The sequence below is a fragment of the Scleropages formosus genome, chromosome 10 (genome assembly GCF_900964775.1).
Source record: "Scleropages formosus chromosome 10, fSclFor1.1, whole genome shotgun sequence".
Lineage (NCBI taxonomy): Eukaryota > Metazoa > Chordata > Actinopteri > Osteoglossiformes > Osteoglossidae > Scleropages > Scleropages formosus.
In genome coordinates this window covers 25,736,103-25,749,640 of record NC_041815.1, presented here as the reverse complement: position 1 = coordinate 25,749,640, position 13,538 = coordinate 25,736,103, and the positions used below count along the sequence as shown (strand labels likewise).

At 55.8% G+C, this 13,538-nt stretch overlaps 1 protein-coding gene across 4 annotated transcripts in view; it reads left to right on the top strand.

Moving 5' to 3' along the window:
- The window catches only part of bcas3 (BCAS3 microtubule associated cell migration factor), a 192,095-nt gene that overhangs the window by 172,630 nt on the left and 5,927 nt on the right, over positions 1–13,538 (top strand). For all 4 annotated transcript variants that reach the window (XM_029255214.1, XM_029255213.1, XM_018748625.2 and 1 more), the window contains one exon: positions 5,630–5,797. In XM_029255214.1, coding sequence (XP_029111047.1) covers positions 5,630–5,797 — 168 coding nt within the window. The remainder of the gene's footprint in view (positions 1–5,629; positions 5,798–13,538) is intronic.

Below are 13,538 nucleotides of genomic sequence, written 5' to 3'. Positions count from 1 at the left end.
ACTGCCGTAATTCGATCGAGTCTCTTCACGCAGGGCTTGGGGGCTGTGCGGTGAAGAGCGCCGCTGCGGGCGGCATGGGGTGCGGTTCGCCCCCCCCGCTGACGTCATGCGCCAGCAGCGAGTCGGGCGGTTGTGCCCAGAGGTGTTGGGCAGGGTAGGGAGGACTCCTGCGGTCGAACTCCCTTTCGCACGTGCCTTGGCGTTCCGTCATTAAACGCACCCTCTGAGGTCCGCTCTGTGTCACGCGTGTCGTAGCCCTTTAATCGTCGTGCGGCCACTTACTTATTAATGTCGTCAGACTCCCGACGTGTAGCCGCACGGTCGTTAAGGGCCCCAGACGGAGACAGCGGACCGTGTTGCGAGGAGCGCCGGCCTCATTTCCCTTTTCATTTATGTTGCGCCGCGCGCTACGAAGTCGCGATCGTGCCTAAACGCACCCAGACGAGCGGCGAACAGAAAGCACGGGAACGCTGCGGCCCAGGCCTGCGTGCTCCTCCTGTTTGATGTTGAGTTATTGGCTCCTGCGGGTTGCTGGGGGGCTGTAATGAGGGGGCCGAGGGGCTCTTTAATGGGAACCAGGGGATGGCGGTGCCAGGCTGGGAAGAGGAGGTCCTCGCCGTCACGCCCTGGAGCTGCAGCTCCGCCGGCCGGCGGGACCACCGTCGCAGCACCTCGGCAGCAAGTCCCGCTCCGCGATCGCCGGAGGCGTGTAGGACAGGAGCCCCCCGACGCCCATCAAGCCCGCGCACCTCCTTTGGTCTTACTCCGCCTGCTTTATTGTCACATACGTAAACGTTACGCGCGTTTGTCCGAAGGACATCGTGAAGCGGGACGCGCCTCCCGAAGGGGAAGGAACATGCCGAAGAGACCGTGAAGACTCTTGCAGAGGTAGTCCGCCTGCCAGAGGAAACAAAACGTCCGCAACGAAGTGCACGCATACTTGCGCACGCTAATTTACAGCCGCTTTGGCGCACGAACATGCACGCCGATGTGTCGTCGTTCGGAGTCACGCGCGCACGTGTCTTTCCTCATTTAGAGTCATGTTAACACGCGCACACACGCAGTCGCTCGCTCATCTCGCTTTTCCTCCGCAGCTCTGCAGCCGTTCGGTGACTCGCCGACGCCGTTCAGTGCGGTGCGGCGGTGCTGCGGTTCCAGCTGTCTATCAGTGGCACGATCACCTGCCGTGAATGAGCGTGTTTGTCCCTCGCTGTGTATCGGGGCTGTCATCACCCACCTCTTATCTGTGGTATGAGCTCCACTCAGGCAGCTGGGCCACTGTCAGTAAACACCCTTTTCAGACCTGTAAAATCCTTTCCTTCTTCAGCTGCGCGGCATCGTACTGACGAGTAGTTTTGGAAACTAGTCCTGGTGACTTCGTCGACTAGTTCACGTGAGGTGGCTGCTTTTGCTCGGGATCGATCCGGAGCGGCGTCGGTCCAAGAGGGAGCGCCGTCATCAGGCAGACCCGGGTGCTCCCCAAAGGCGTCCAGGCGTGCGTGATCGCTCCCGGCGTCGATGCGCCGCCGTCGGCTCTCCCGTGGCAAAGGAGCCGGACGGCGCTCGCTTCGCGACTCGGGTACCCCGGGTGCGAGAAAGGCGGGAAAAGTCCCACGGTGCGTCTGACAGGGATTGCGGGGATTTGGGACATCGCTGCAGGTACCACACACAGCCAAGTTGGCAGGCTTCCTCTGCTATTAAAGGTTTAAGGCTAATTGCAAGATTTCTTCTTCTCCTGACAGGCGTGGTGGAGGGGAAATAAATAAATAAAAAGGCTTTTAAGTAGGGTGAAAAGTGAGGAGTTTGAAAGGACGTCCATTGTGTGAAAGGGAGCGTGAGCGAAAGCTCTCAGTAGGCCGGTATTGATGGGATTACTGACACTCGGAGAGGGGCGCGGGGAGTAAATGATTTAAAAGCCAAGTGTAATGTAATGAAAGCACGGGCCCTTCGACGCCAACAAGAGGTTTTCTGGGAGCCGCCCGTCAGCTAGTCAATCCCCGGGGTTTATGTCCGCATTAGCGCTGACACATCGCCGCAGAACACCTCCGGCAGCCCCCGGGTCCACTCGGTCTGGTGGGAGGGGGGCGGGAGCTAAGGGTGCGAAGGGATATGGTTGCACGCAAGGGTGCGTCGGGGCAAGGGGGGGGGGACGTACCGTGTCAGGAGAAAGACCGGGGACCGCTCTAGAACATCCATCTTAACAGGGCTCACACTGTCCCCCATCTGCCATCCCCATCCACCAAACCTCCCCCAGCACCCAACCCTACGCTGGACTGGACGTGCCTCTCGCCATCTCCCGCCTCCCGCCTCTGTTGCCAGAGCCATCCGATGGGAGGCTGAATAAACAGCCCAGCGTTGGTTTGGGTCAGTTGAGTTGATTTACGCACCAGGAGTTGGTCCTTTTCGGGCGCTGGTGCAGCTCATTACGAAGAGGAAAGACGTGCTCTTGCGGCCATAAATGGCCTTTATCAGGATCGGCCTTACAGCCCCTAATAAAGGCTAATTGAATTACACCTCAGCCGCCCTGCTCATCATTAGCGTGTTTGCTAACCCGGGTGGTTGTCAGGTCGCTGAGAAACGGGGGCATTTCGCCCAGGGGCCCCCGCGTGTCAGTCCGCAGCTGTCCCACCGCAAATCCCACCCGTTGTAAAAGGTGAACGCAGAGTGATTAAGTCTTCGAGGAACTGTCGCTGGTGTGAGATCAACAGGCTGGCGTCTGCAGACAGCTGGGAGAGCAGCGATCCGTTCTGTTTTACGATGATGGAAAACGCGGCGCTGAGGAGCAGCGCGAACATCGTGTCCTCACATTTCACTCATGTACAAGGGAGATTTCCAGTGAAACAATGAAAAAAGTACAAAACAAATTTTTTAAACAATGCCATGCCTCCTCGCTGATTTTCTAGGAAGAAGCCGTTATTTGTTGCCCGTTGGCACTTTGCGGGCTGATTATGGGAAGGGTGTGGAAAGCTGGTTATGGCTGGGAGACAAGACGGTCTAAGGTCGAGCTGACCCTCAGTCCAGGGAGCGAACCTGTGACCTTGACTTCCCTTGTCTTAGGGGTGAGCACTTAAAGGTGGAGGCTGTCCATGAATAATAATAATAATAATAATAATAATAATAACAACATGTCTCTTGCCTTCGGAACAGCACAACATGCTGGAACCACTACAACTGAGACCAACAATCATACCATGTTCAAAATTGCTTACATTGCACATCTTGCCCATTGCAACAGTAACTGAACCTCTTGACCTCGCCTGCATACTGCATTTATATACTAGGCTGCAGCCACATGACTTGCTGTTTGCATTAATGAGCAGGAATACCTAGTGGTGTCGTTGAGTGCATAAACAGTTGAGGAATTAGAGCAATAAAAGAATGACGTAATGAAACACCAAAATACAAAGAAGAACTGATGAAGGCGGAATGGGATGGAAAAAGGGAGCAAACATGTATATAAGTGATTTTAAACATATGTGTCTTCAGGCTGGATTTAAAGGTGCCTAGAGTATTACTGGGGTGGATATTCCACAGTCTGGGGGCACAGGAGGAGAAGGTTGGTGATCTTAAGGCTCTTGTAAGAAACCCGAATCAGATAAATGAAGACTGCGAGGAGGGGAATTGACCAGAATAGAAGGGCTGGATACGTACGTACGGGTTATTACTCGGAGTGCTCGTACCATTGTGTCCCATCCAGTCCGGTGTCACATCACAGCACGCATGTCACGCCGCAGCAGCTGCTGGGTTTCAGGGGCTGTCTGTGGGAGGACGGGGCAGCAGCAGAAATCACACTCTTCTATAAGAGGCTCTTCCTTCATGCTAATTCCAAATGATGCTTTAATAGCTTTGTAAAGAAATCCCTGAAGGGCCTTGGGAAAGAGCAGTGCGTAAGAACAGTGAGTGAGAGAGAACAGCCAGTGAGAGCAGTGCCACATCAGATGAGGAGGGCGCAGCAGATGGGACAGCTTGAGGGAGAGACAGCCCACGGGACACAGACACATGCACCATCAGTCCTATGCATCACATATTGATTATATTTGTCATCGGATATTGCAGACGATATTATAACACGGAATACATTCCAAGCCGGTGGCGTCCAGCCCTCTACGTGTCCGGGAATGCGTTTTAATTATTGCGTGATCGACACCCGAAACAACCAGTGAAGTGAATCACAATTTCATTAATGACTTCGATGAAGAGATGCTGAGTTTATGCGAAAACCACCTCATCCTACAGCCTTGAGGTCTCGGGTCAGACACACGTATCCATGCGATGCCCCACACGCACGTGCTGCTCCCTCCGCATCTGTCATCTTAGGACGCATCTTGGTTTATTTATGACGACCGTAAGTTAAACTCTGTATCCGCAGACTGTTCCTGCTGAAGGTTAACGCTGAAGAGCCGATTCTGAGTCGTCGGTGAAGTGTCCCAGCGCGTGCGCTTGCCACCGGGCACACGCTCTTGGAGTCCAGCTTTGAAGGCGGTCCCAGCAGGCCAGGCGCTCCTGGCGGTCGGCCCTTTGAGCGCCCGCAAGCCGACGTGCACAAACAGCTTTTTATGAAGTGCGGTAAAGTTATCTGCCGTCCGTGAGGCCGGCCGGCCGAGTGTTTAACGGGAGATAGAGATGGGCCCCGGGTGCCCCTTGTCCCCTCGTATCAGCGCCAGGCTGCCGGCCGGCCGCTCCGCACTCTCGCCTCCACATTAGCGGCTGTCAGTGTGGGAGAGTGTGTGTGAGGATGTCCAGGGCTGGGGGCAAGCGCAGATAGCCACTGCCCACTGATCAAAGAGGCTCCACTGAGCTCTGATAGGGCCTGATAGTCCTTCTGTGTTTCATGTGCCAGGTATCTGAGCGAGCGAGCGAACGAAGGAGGCAGAGAGGGAGACACCCGCTCGGCCCCTCGCGCCCAGCCCCCGCTCGCTGCCGTCTCTTGTTTAGGTCGGAGATCGCTAGAGCCAGACAAACCAACCCCCGGTTTATCACACAGGAGGTGTCTGCCTGTCTCTCTTCCAGGAAGGCTTGGAAGGACACTCTTTCAACTCTGATAGCATCCTTGCTCATTTGCATTAGCTGTCCCTTCTCAAAGTATGTGGTGACCATCCTAGGAGCTTCAAAGTCGGCCCGCGGCTGACTGGCAGATTGTACTCGGCGTGTCTGGCCCGCCGCTGTTGGCACCTGCCCGCGCTGACCCGAGCAGGAGAGGGACGGTCCGGTGCTCCTCGCCTCCTCCTCTCCGGCAGGGCTTTCCGCTCCTCCTCCCGCGCTTCCCTCGCGGGGCCGACGGCGTCCGTGAAGGAGAGGAGGGTCGAGATCTCGGTCGACGCCGAGCCGATTGTCGAAAAGAGTCGGCGGTAGAGAGAGCTGGCGGAAACAGGGCAGTCCGGTCTGACCGTTTGGTCTAGGAGGCCTGCGTATCTTATTCTAGAGCACGTGACCTGGACGCACTTTCGCACACTCGCGTTAGTCTTCTCAGGCCACTCACTGTGTCTGCTGCGTGTCTCAGTGTTTGTCGTGTGTGTGTGTGTGTGTGTGTGTGTGCGCGTGTGTGTATGTGTGTCATCTGTTTGTCGGGAGTATCCCGGCGCGGCCAAAGCGACTCACGCTCACTCCTTCCTCCCCTCCTGCGCTCCAGGGACATTTGACCGCAGCGTGACCCTGCTGGAGGTGTGCGGCAGCTGGCCCGAGAGCTTCGGCCTGCGCCACCTGTCCTGCGTGGACGCCACGGAGGAAGGCCTGCGGGAGCGGCTGGCGGACGCCATGTCGGAGTCGCCCAGCAGGGATGTCGTGGGTTCCGGAACAGGTACCGCCCTCCTCCCGTCCCGGTCCCGGACCGCGCGCACCTGATGCGTGACTAGCTTTCTTGGGAAGGATGTGAGTTCGGGTTACTTGTCTCTGGTTGCTGTTTTTATTTAGTTTCAGACATTTGTCATTTGTTACGGTCAACAATGTCCGTGTGCAGAGAACAGCAGACTAACTCCTCTCCGCAGGTGGTCTCTCCGTTGTGGCCTGGAACCGATCCGGGATTGTTAGGAATTGCCCCCGAGCACGTGTGTTGGCCTTTGCTGTGCGGACCAGGAGCTCCTCTCACTCCCCAAGTTCAGCCTCGGTCCTGCCATGTCCTCGCAGACCGATCGCACTCGGTCCTTCTCCACGCGCACCTGCCATCCAGAGGATCTCCCTCCCGCCTCTGCGATGCGGGCTTCAGAAATAGAGGGAACGGTCATACGTGCCGGTTCCATACGGCCGCGTGCTGCACAGAGAATGCGCATCGTCTTCCTCCAACAGCCACGAGCGGTAACGTGGAGTGTCGAGCGTGACCCGCGTGGGCACGCGTTACACAAAAAAGTTCAGAGGCAGCGCTGTTACCTCCGTGACATCGTGGTCTCTGTGGTTTTGGCACATTGTTTTAGAAGAGCATTCTTTTGAAAATGAGGTGTTGGAGGGATATGGTTTCCCATCTAGGGTCACTCCAAGCCAGTATGTGTGTATCTCCAGCTCATGGGATCTGCTCCTCTGGTGACCTCTCTGAAAAGGCTCGATCCTCCCTGCTCAGAAGAACCGAAGAACACGATGTCATTCTTGTAGCCAAGCGCACTTGTGTCGCCAGGGCAACCTGCAGCAGCGTGACGCGTGTTTCCCTGTCACCATCGCTCCCATTTAGTTTCGCTAATTTGCAGGTTATTCACTCCATCAGAGCCATAACTTCACTTGAAGGAAGCTAAAGCAGCCAAACCCTAGTTTGTTTATTTACTTAAGTAATGGGTCTTTCAACTGGCTCAATCAGGTGTGTGTGTGTGTGTGTGTGTGTGTGTGTGTGTATATACTGTATATATACTATATATATATATGTATATATTCCTCTTCTCCCCTCTCTCTTTCCTCTGTCTTTGTTAATTGGGTTTCTGGGTTCGTTAAAGTGATTTCTTGCACGGATCGCCCTGGAAAGGGGTACGTTTCAAAGGTTTTACAATAATAAATTAGGTCATTGGTATCGAAACCAAAAGGGGGGGAGGGGCTTGCGATCGCGACCGTCCAAATGTTTAACTCGTTTAGGAAGCAAGGCCGCTTTCTTCTCCCTCTTAAGTGAACAAGAGTTCCTTTGATTTCCGAGGGAAGATGGAGGCAGGACCCTGGATGCTGCCGCTCGGAGCTGGGAGGTCACAAGGGCCTAATGCGTTTAGCATCGACTGTCCTCTCTCGCAGCGCGTCTATTAGGCCCTAATTTAATTTGTACCTATTCATTTGCAGTCCCTCCAGCAGCACCGAGTTGGTCCTCTCTGTAATTGGTTCTGTCTCTATTTTTGCTTCATTAGATTAAGTCGGACTCCCGGACACTTGTAGTCTGCGCTTGTCCATCCATTTATACGACCTAATGTAACACAAAATTCATTACTGATCACATTACATTCAGCTCGCAGCCCCAGGCCCTGCGATCATCGTACGATTAACCCTTTGCGCGTGGAGCCAACGGTGGCACGGAGGTGAGAAAACGGCGGCTGTGCTAGAGAGACTGCTGATTCTTGTGGGACACGGACACACGCACACACGCACACACACACACACACATCTGTGATTTCAGGCTGGGTCTGCGTTTCTCATCCTGGCAGCAAGTTGCAGGAGAAAACACTTTATTATTTTGTGATAGGCCTGATCCTGTCCTATCTGAAAGGTTGTTATCTTTTCCCAACAAACGAGATATGTGGTCCCGCATGCTGCCAAAAGCCCTTTTTACAGCGAGTGCGAGCAGTGGGGTGAATTGCTGCCCCGACCAGGACGTACCTGAGCGGCCAGCCGGTTCGAAAGGGAACGGGAAGCGGAGCGACGACGGTCGGGTCCATCGGAGCACTTTAAAGGGTGACAGCAGCTGCCGTGGTGCTTAATAGGTCTGCCGGTCGAGTTGAGTGGGAGGGATCGGAGGGGCGAGCTCGGTCGGGAGACGGGGGAGGCAGGGAGAGAGAGAGAGACGCAGGGAAACAGGAAACCGGGGAGACGAGAGACAGGGAAAGAGGAAATGAGATGGAGAGCGACAGGGAGATGTTAAGGGAACGAGTGAGAAAGGGAGGGAGAGGCTGAGAGGAGAGGAGAAAGGGACGGGGCAGTGATGTGGACAGAGGGAGACAAGAGCCGTGACACACACTACTGAAATGCAGTCCTACTAAAATTAGATTTGCCCCTGCAACATAATGTTGCAAATTGGATTTTGCTTATTGGTGCTAACCCAACATAAATTCCATTTTAGTGGCAGAGTACGGGGACTTGGTGGCCGACACCCCCACCCCCTCCCCCACCCCAGGCTGTCGCACCCTGCTGTGATTACTGAGGCCGTCGGGGGATTATCGCTCCTCATCAGAGCATCGCCTGCCGGCCCCGTTTATATCTCCGCTGCCGTTAAGCCTCCGGCTTCAGAATATCGTCGAGTCGAGTCATAAATGAGGACGTTTTTTTCTTACGAGCGTTTGACGTGTCGCTGCTCCGGTAAAGGTAATTTTTATCACAGAGGCTGAATAAAGGCGCTAAAATCAGATGTGACACAAGGGAGATTAAAAACAGCTGTTTGTTTAATAAATAAAATAATAGCAATTTAGCGTGTAACACGTGAAACACCTACAGGTCTTAAACTCCCTTTACTGTTGTCGGTGTCCACAGGGTCGACTGAACTTGGACATCATGGGGTGCTGGTGGCAGTGAGAGGGTCGCAGGGGTGTGGACGGTGTGTGTGTGTGTGTGTGTGTGTGTCTCCATTTAGTGTCCAACTGCTGGACATGGTGACTGTCACATGATTAAGGGGGGGCCACACTTGGGGGTTGGACATTCCAACAGTGGCTGCCTTGTGGACAGCTGGGTCTGGCGGGGTTCAGTGATGCCACCCCTCCATCCTGGGACGCCACCCAGGCCTCTGGTTTCTGCACACACTCTACAACAACATATGTACACATCCACGTGCTTCCACACGGGCACACACACACACACCAAGCAGAGGTAGACTGCGTGCAGGGGACACACGTTCAGAAGATCACCACTCAGTGCCACGAAACACAGTACAGTCCACCCACGGACACGATAACGCGGTAACGGCGCAATTCTGAAGCGTGCGTCAGAAATCTTGTAATCGACGTGTCCTGCGTAATGTTTATTTTTCCAGCGCTCGCACGCCGATCACGGCGCTACCGACTGTCCCGGGATCTGTAAAGGCACCAGGAAACATTTCCCCAAGAAGCGCGGTCCGCTCCGTAACCACAGCAAATGCAATAATTATTAATGAAATTGTCAGATTGCATTCAAAATGGTTCTGTGATTGAGTTAATTACTCAAACTGTACTTTATCAGTCATGCGTATGTATCCGCATTGATTTCTTTTTTCCCCCGCTCGGTCCTTTTGTGGATTTTGGAAGGGTTCCCCTCGCTGTCCGATGTTATCTTGAAGTAAAACATGGCTGTTTTGTGTAATTTTAAATTCGCCGCGTACACGCGTGTGCATGTGTGCGTGTGCCATCCGGCGGGAACGGGGGGAGGTCGATTTAATCTCGGGGCGAAGAGTGAGGATTTTGCTGCTGCCAGCGGTTCTCTGTCCCTTTTGCTCTTTTTTCAAGGCGGTCGGTGAGAGGAGGTCCGAGGGGTCCTGGGAGGCGAGTTGTCGCGGAGGGGGGGGGAGCGGGGATCGGGAGCTCGCGGGGCCTGGCCGGCGTCAAGGTTAGCCACGCCGGTGTCCCCCGGAGCACGGAGCGGGTTTAACCGCGAACCCCTCTGTCTGGTGGCCCATCTATCTGTTTTCCTCATCGCGCCGTGCTGCCGGACAGCCCAAACCCCGGGACCGACCGCGCCGAGCGTGCGCCGGCCCGGCGGGTTGGGGTTCGGAGCGGAACGCGCAATTTCGCGCACGAGGCAACTGTGAACGCCGTTCCAAAGTGTAATTGAGCAGTGAAATGCAAGTGGAAGGTGGGTTGCGGAGTGTTCCTCATGAAAAAGTCCATTGTTCGTAGAGCCTGTTGATGGACTTGTATAAATTGGACAGCGGGACTCATATTTATCCACAGAAAGAGGGGACTATTATCTGAGCGAGCGCTCCCTTTGATACGCTGCCTTCTTATAGCGCAGATATCCATCTCTGCGGCAGCTGGGCGTGTGCTGCCGTGCACCCGGCCACACTTGGAGTTACCGCGGCGACGCAATCAATCACGGCTTCCCCAACATCAGCGCCCGGCTGACGGATTGCACAAACAAAGCGATCGGGGCCCTGCCGGGGCCCTGCCGGCGCTCTGGAGCACGGCCGCCTTTCCGGCGCTAGTCGGGAGCCACCTGGCCGCTTCGAGATCCCCGTTTACTCCGGCGGGCCCGGGGCCTCGAGGGCCCCCCGGTTCTCGTTCTCGGCTCGTCTTTGTGGAACCGATTCCCCGGTGGAGCGTGTAGCCGTCCGGTCTCCTTCGCGCTGTCTGACCTGGTCAGGGTGTGTTATGCGTCGGTCTGTATCTGCGTCTGACCGCACGTGCGTATGTTTGTGTGCGACCGCGTCCAACTGCACTCGACTGTGCGCTGCGTTTCTACGTATCTGAAGACAGGCCAGCAGTGATTGGCGTCTCCAACTGCACCAATGTCTCCTTTCCTTCAGCCCCATCGGTCTTTTGTCTTTTCTACGCTGCTATCACCCCTCCCGGGGTTACCATCCTTCACCCCCAGGCCACGCCCCCCCAGCCATGGCTGCGCTGAATGGTTATGTGCCCGGAGCTGCTTAGTCTGACCCGGCTGAAAGGGAGAAAGAGGCGTGGACTGTCACCGCCATTCTGGCTCCCTGTGCTCCGGTGACCTCGCTAATGAGATCCCAGTTTACGGCGGCGCCTGTTCGTCTCGCGAGTGCTCGAACCCGGGGCGCGTGTGCGGCCGACCTTGGGAAGAGGGTAGACGCCGGGGAGCTGTGCGGATGCACCGAACCGGGGACGGACCGCTGCGGGGACACGGCCGGGACCACGGCCCAAACGGAAGCGAAGCGCCGAGCCGAATGCCTGCTGCGCGGGGTCAACGGGAGGCGCCAGTGGGCGTGCTCAGAGCCGCCCTCTTCGATCGCCGGTGTGGAGTTTTTGGACACTTTACTGAAAAATATCAGCTAATAACTCCGTCACGTTGCCGCAGGCCCCGTTCCCTCTCGCTTTGGGAGGGAGCTGCAGTCCGTTACCGAAAGACACTCGGTGCATCGGCCAGGAAAAGAGAAGAGAGGAGAAGAAAGGGGAGAGGATGTGACATTAGTTGAGCCTGAAGAGTATGGTGCTGTGAAAAGGGGGCTGGAGTGCGAGAGGGGACTGCGGTCATCATTTCCGCCCCTCGGCACTCACCCATTCGCTTCAGGGTCGCTCTCTTCGCCGGGCCGTGAGCTTGAGAGTAATACGCCGCGACAGTGTGAGACCATGAAGAATAATTCCTGTATTCGGAGCTGCCCCCCCAGCCTCAAACCCCCACCCCCCCGCCGACACTCTGGGCCTGCGTGTCATCGTATCGGTTAACCTGGCCGTGTCGCCGCCGCCGCCCTCGCTAGCTTGGCAGGAGGGGCCGAGTGGATCAGAACCTGCTGCAAATGGGCTTTTTGTGGGAAGATTTGGAAGGTACACTTAACAGCTTGCTTAAGGGAGAGCTGAGCAGAAAGTGGGATTTTGGGGGGGGTGTGAGAGAGAGAGAGAGAGAGAGAGAGAGAGAGAGAGTGAATGCAGCGTGTGGTCGTTGTGCTTTGGCTTGTGTGTGTGTTTGTAAAGTGTCGCATTCAAAATTGCACATGGTGGATGAGCTGTCGCAGCCCAGACCCTCGGTCGCCCCACCCTTGGTCGGTCACACGGAGCGGCACAACTCCTGCTTCAGCGACACTCCGTCAGGTGTCACATAATGGGGCTGCTGATTATTTCCAGGCCTTTCGCACTCACACTGTACTCGCGCTGCATGTGTGCCTTCGTAATGGTGCGTGTGTGTGAACGAGTGTGTCCGCGTCCCGTTCAGCGCGATCGGCGTTCATCATCGAGAGCGGAGCAAAACCCAGCACCGCACCCGGGTCCACAGCGCTAGGGCCGCGCGGTCTTCTGTGGACCCGCTTGAAAATATCGTATGCTCATCTGTACTTTATGAGTTGGAGGTTTGCATCTTTAAAGCGGCCGAACGGGTCGGTTATATTAACTTGAATACGCGTGACCGGTGCGTGTCGGCTTCCTGACTCTCGGCTCCCGAACGTGCGACGTGCTAAAGTGACGCGAGAGGCGATCGGTTCCTGGCCGCAGGTGCATCTGCGACCAAAGCTGCATAAACGGTTTAATGTGGCAAAGAAAACTTTATTGTCTCATAAGAGCGCACGAGGAACATGATGCTCCCGAATTCCCGGATGAGTCTGCGAACCCCAGGAAGAAGTCGAAGGCCTTCCCTGGCCTCGCCGGCCTCCGCGGTCCGGCACGTCGAGTTTTTAAGGGGCGCCGGGGTCCACGTGGCGTACATCTCCGCCGAAGGACGGTCCAGCATCCGGCTGCTCGCATCGATGTTTCATATTCATTTACGGTCTGCATTTACGGTTTTGCCCACCCCGTTGCGCAGCGAGCTGTTTAAATCCCCGGATCCGTGCCGTCGGATCCGCGCCTCTCGACACGCCGGCCGAGCGTCGCGGCGTTACCGCTCCGTTTCGGCGATGTCCCGAAGGAGCCGCTCGAAAGCCGTCGGAGAAGGACCTCCCGCTCCGTTCCTTGTTTATCTCAGAGGAGTAAACACATGCGAAGTGTGTCTGGAAGGCCTTTCTCCTGTGTTTACAGCAGTTAAAAGCATTTACGCTGTACAGTACAATGCGAGAATAACGTAACATCCTGAGGAAAGTATTTCCTCGATTTTGCGCTTCTCGGGACAGGCTCTGTCGGGTAAATGAAGCAAACTTTACGCTGCAAAACACTGCGTTGTTGAAGATGTTTGCGCAGCGCACAGCTGCTTGCAAAATTCTTTCTTTCAGGACAACATATTACTTTTAGTATTTTTCTGTCCAGCGTAACATACTTGCTGTAGAGTTGAACCCAAGGGGCGACCTTTCGTTCCTGCTTGTTCGACGAATGGCGGGGACACGGGACCGAGAATCAGAGCGGGGGACGTCGACGCATCGCCCCGCGACCACGGCGGGAGGCCGCGTCGTCCGCGACGCTACTTTACCTGTACTCGCGTGACAGTCTGTGGCTCGTAGCCGGCGCTGCCTCTCGGCGAGGGGTCCTGTCCGTAAGGACGAAGGGCCTGACGAGGACTATGGTAGCGGGATTAGGGCGTGGCCTAAACGCCGAAGGGCTGCCCTTCCTCCTTCTGCACCGGGGGCATGGAGGGGTCACGGCTGAAGAAGCTCCCGCACCCTCATTGGAGCTAGCTCACACACACACACACACCTCCCACATGACCTCCCCCACCTCCAGCACAGGTGCTGCGCCCCTCCCCAACCCGTTCACCAGCTCCGCACTTAGCGGGACCGTTTTTTCTTTAATCCGCGGAGTACGATGCGTATGTTGGCATTAAGATGTTAATGATGCTCTGCGCTGCTCTGTGTCGCC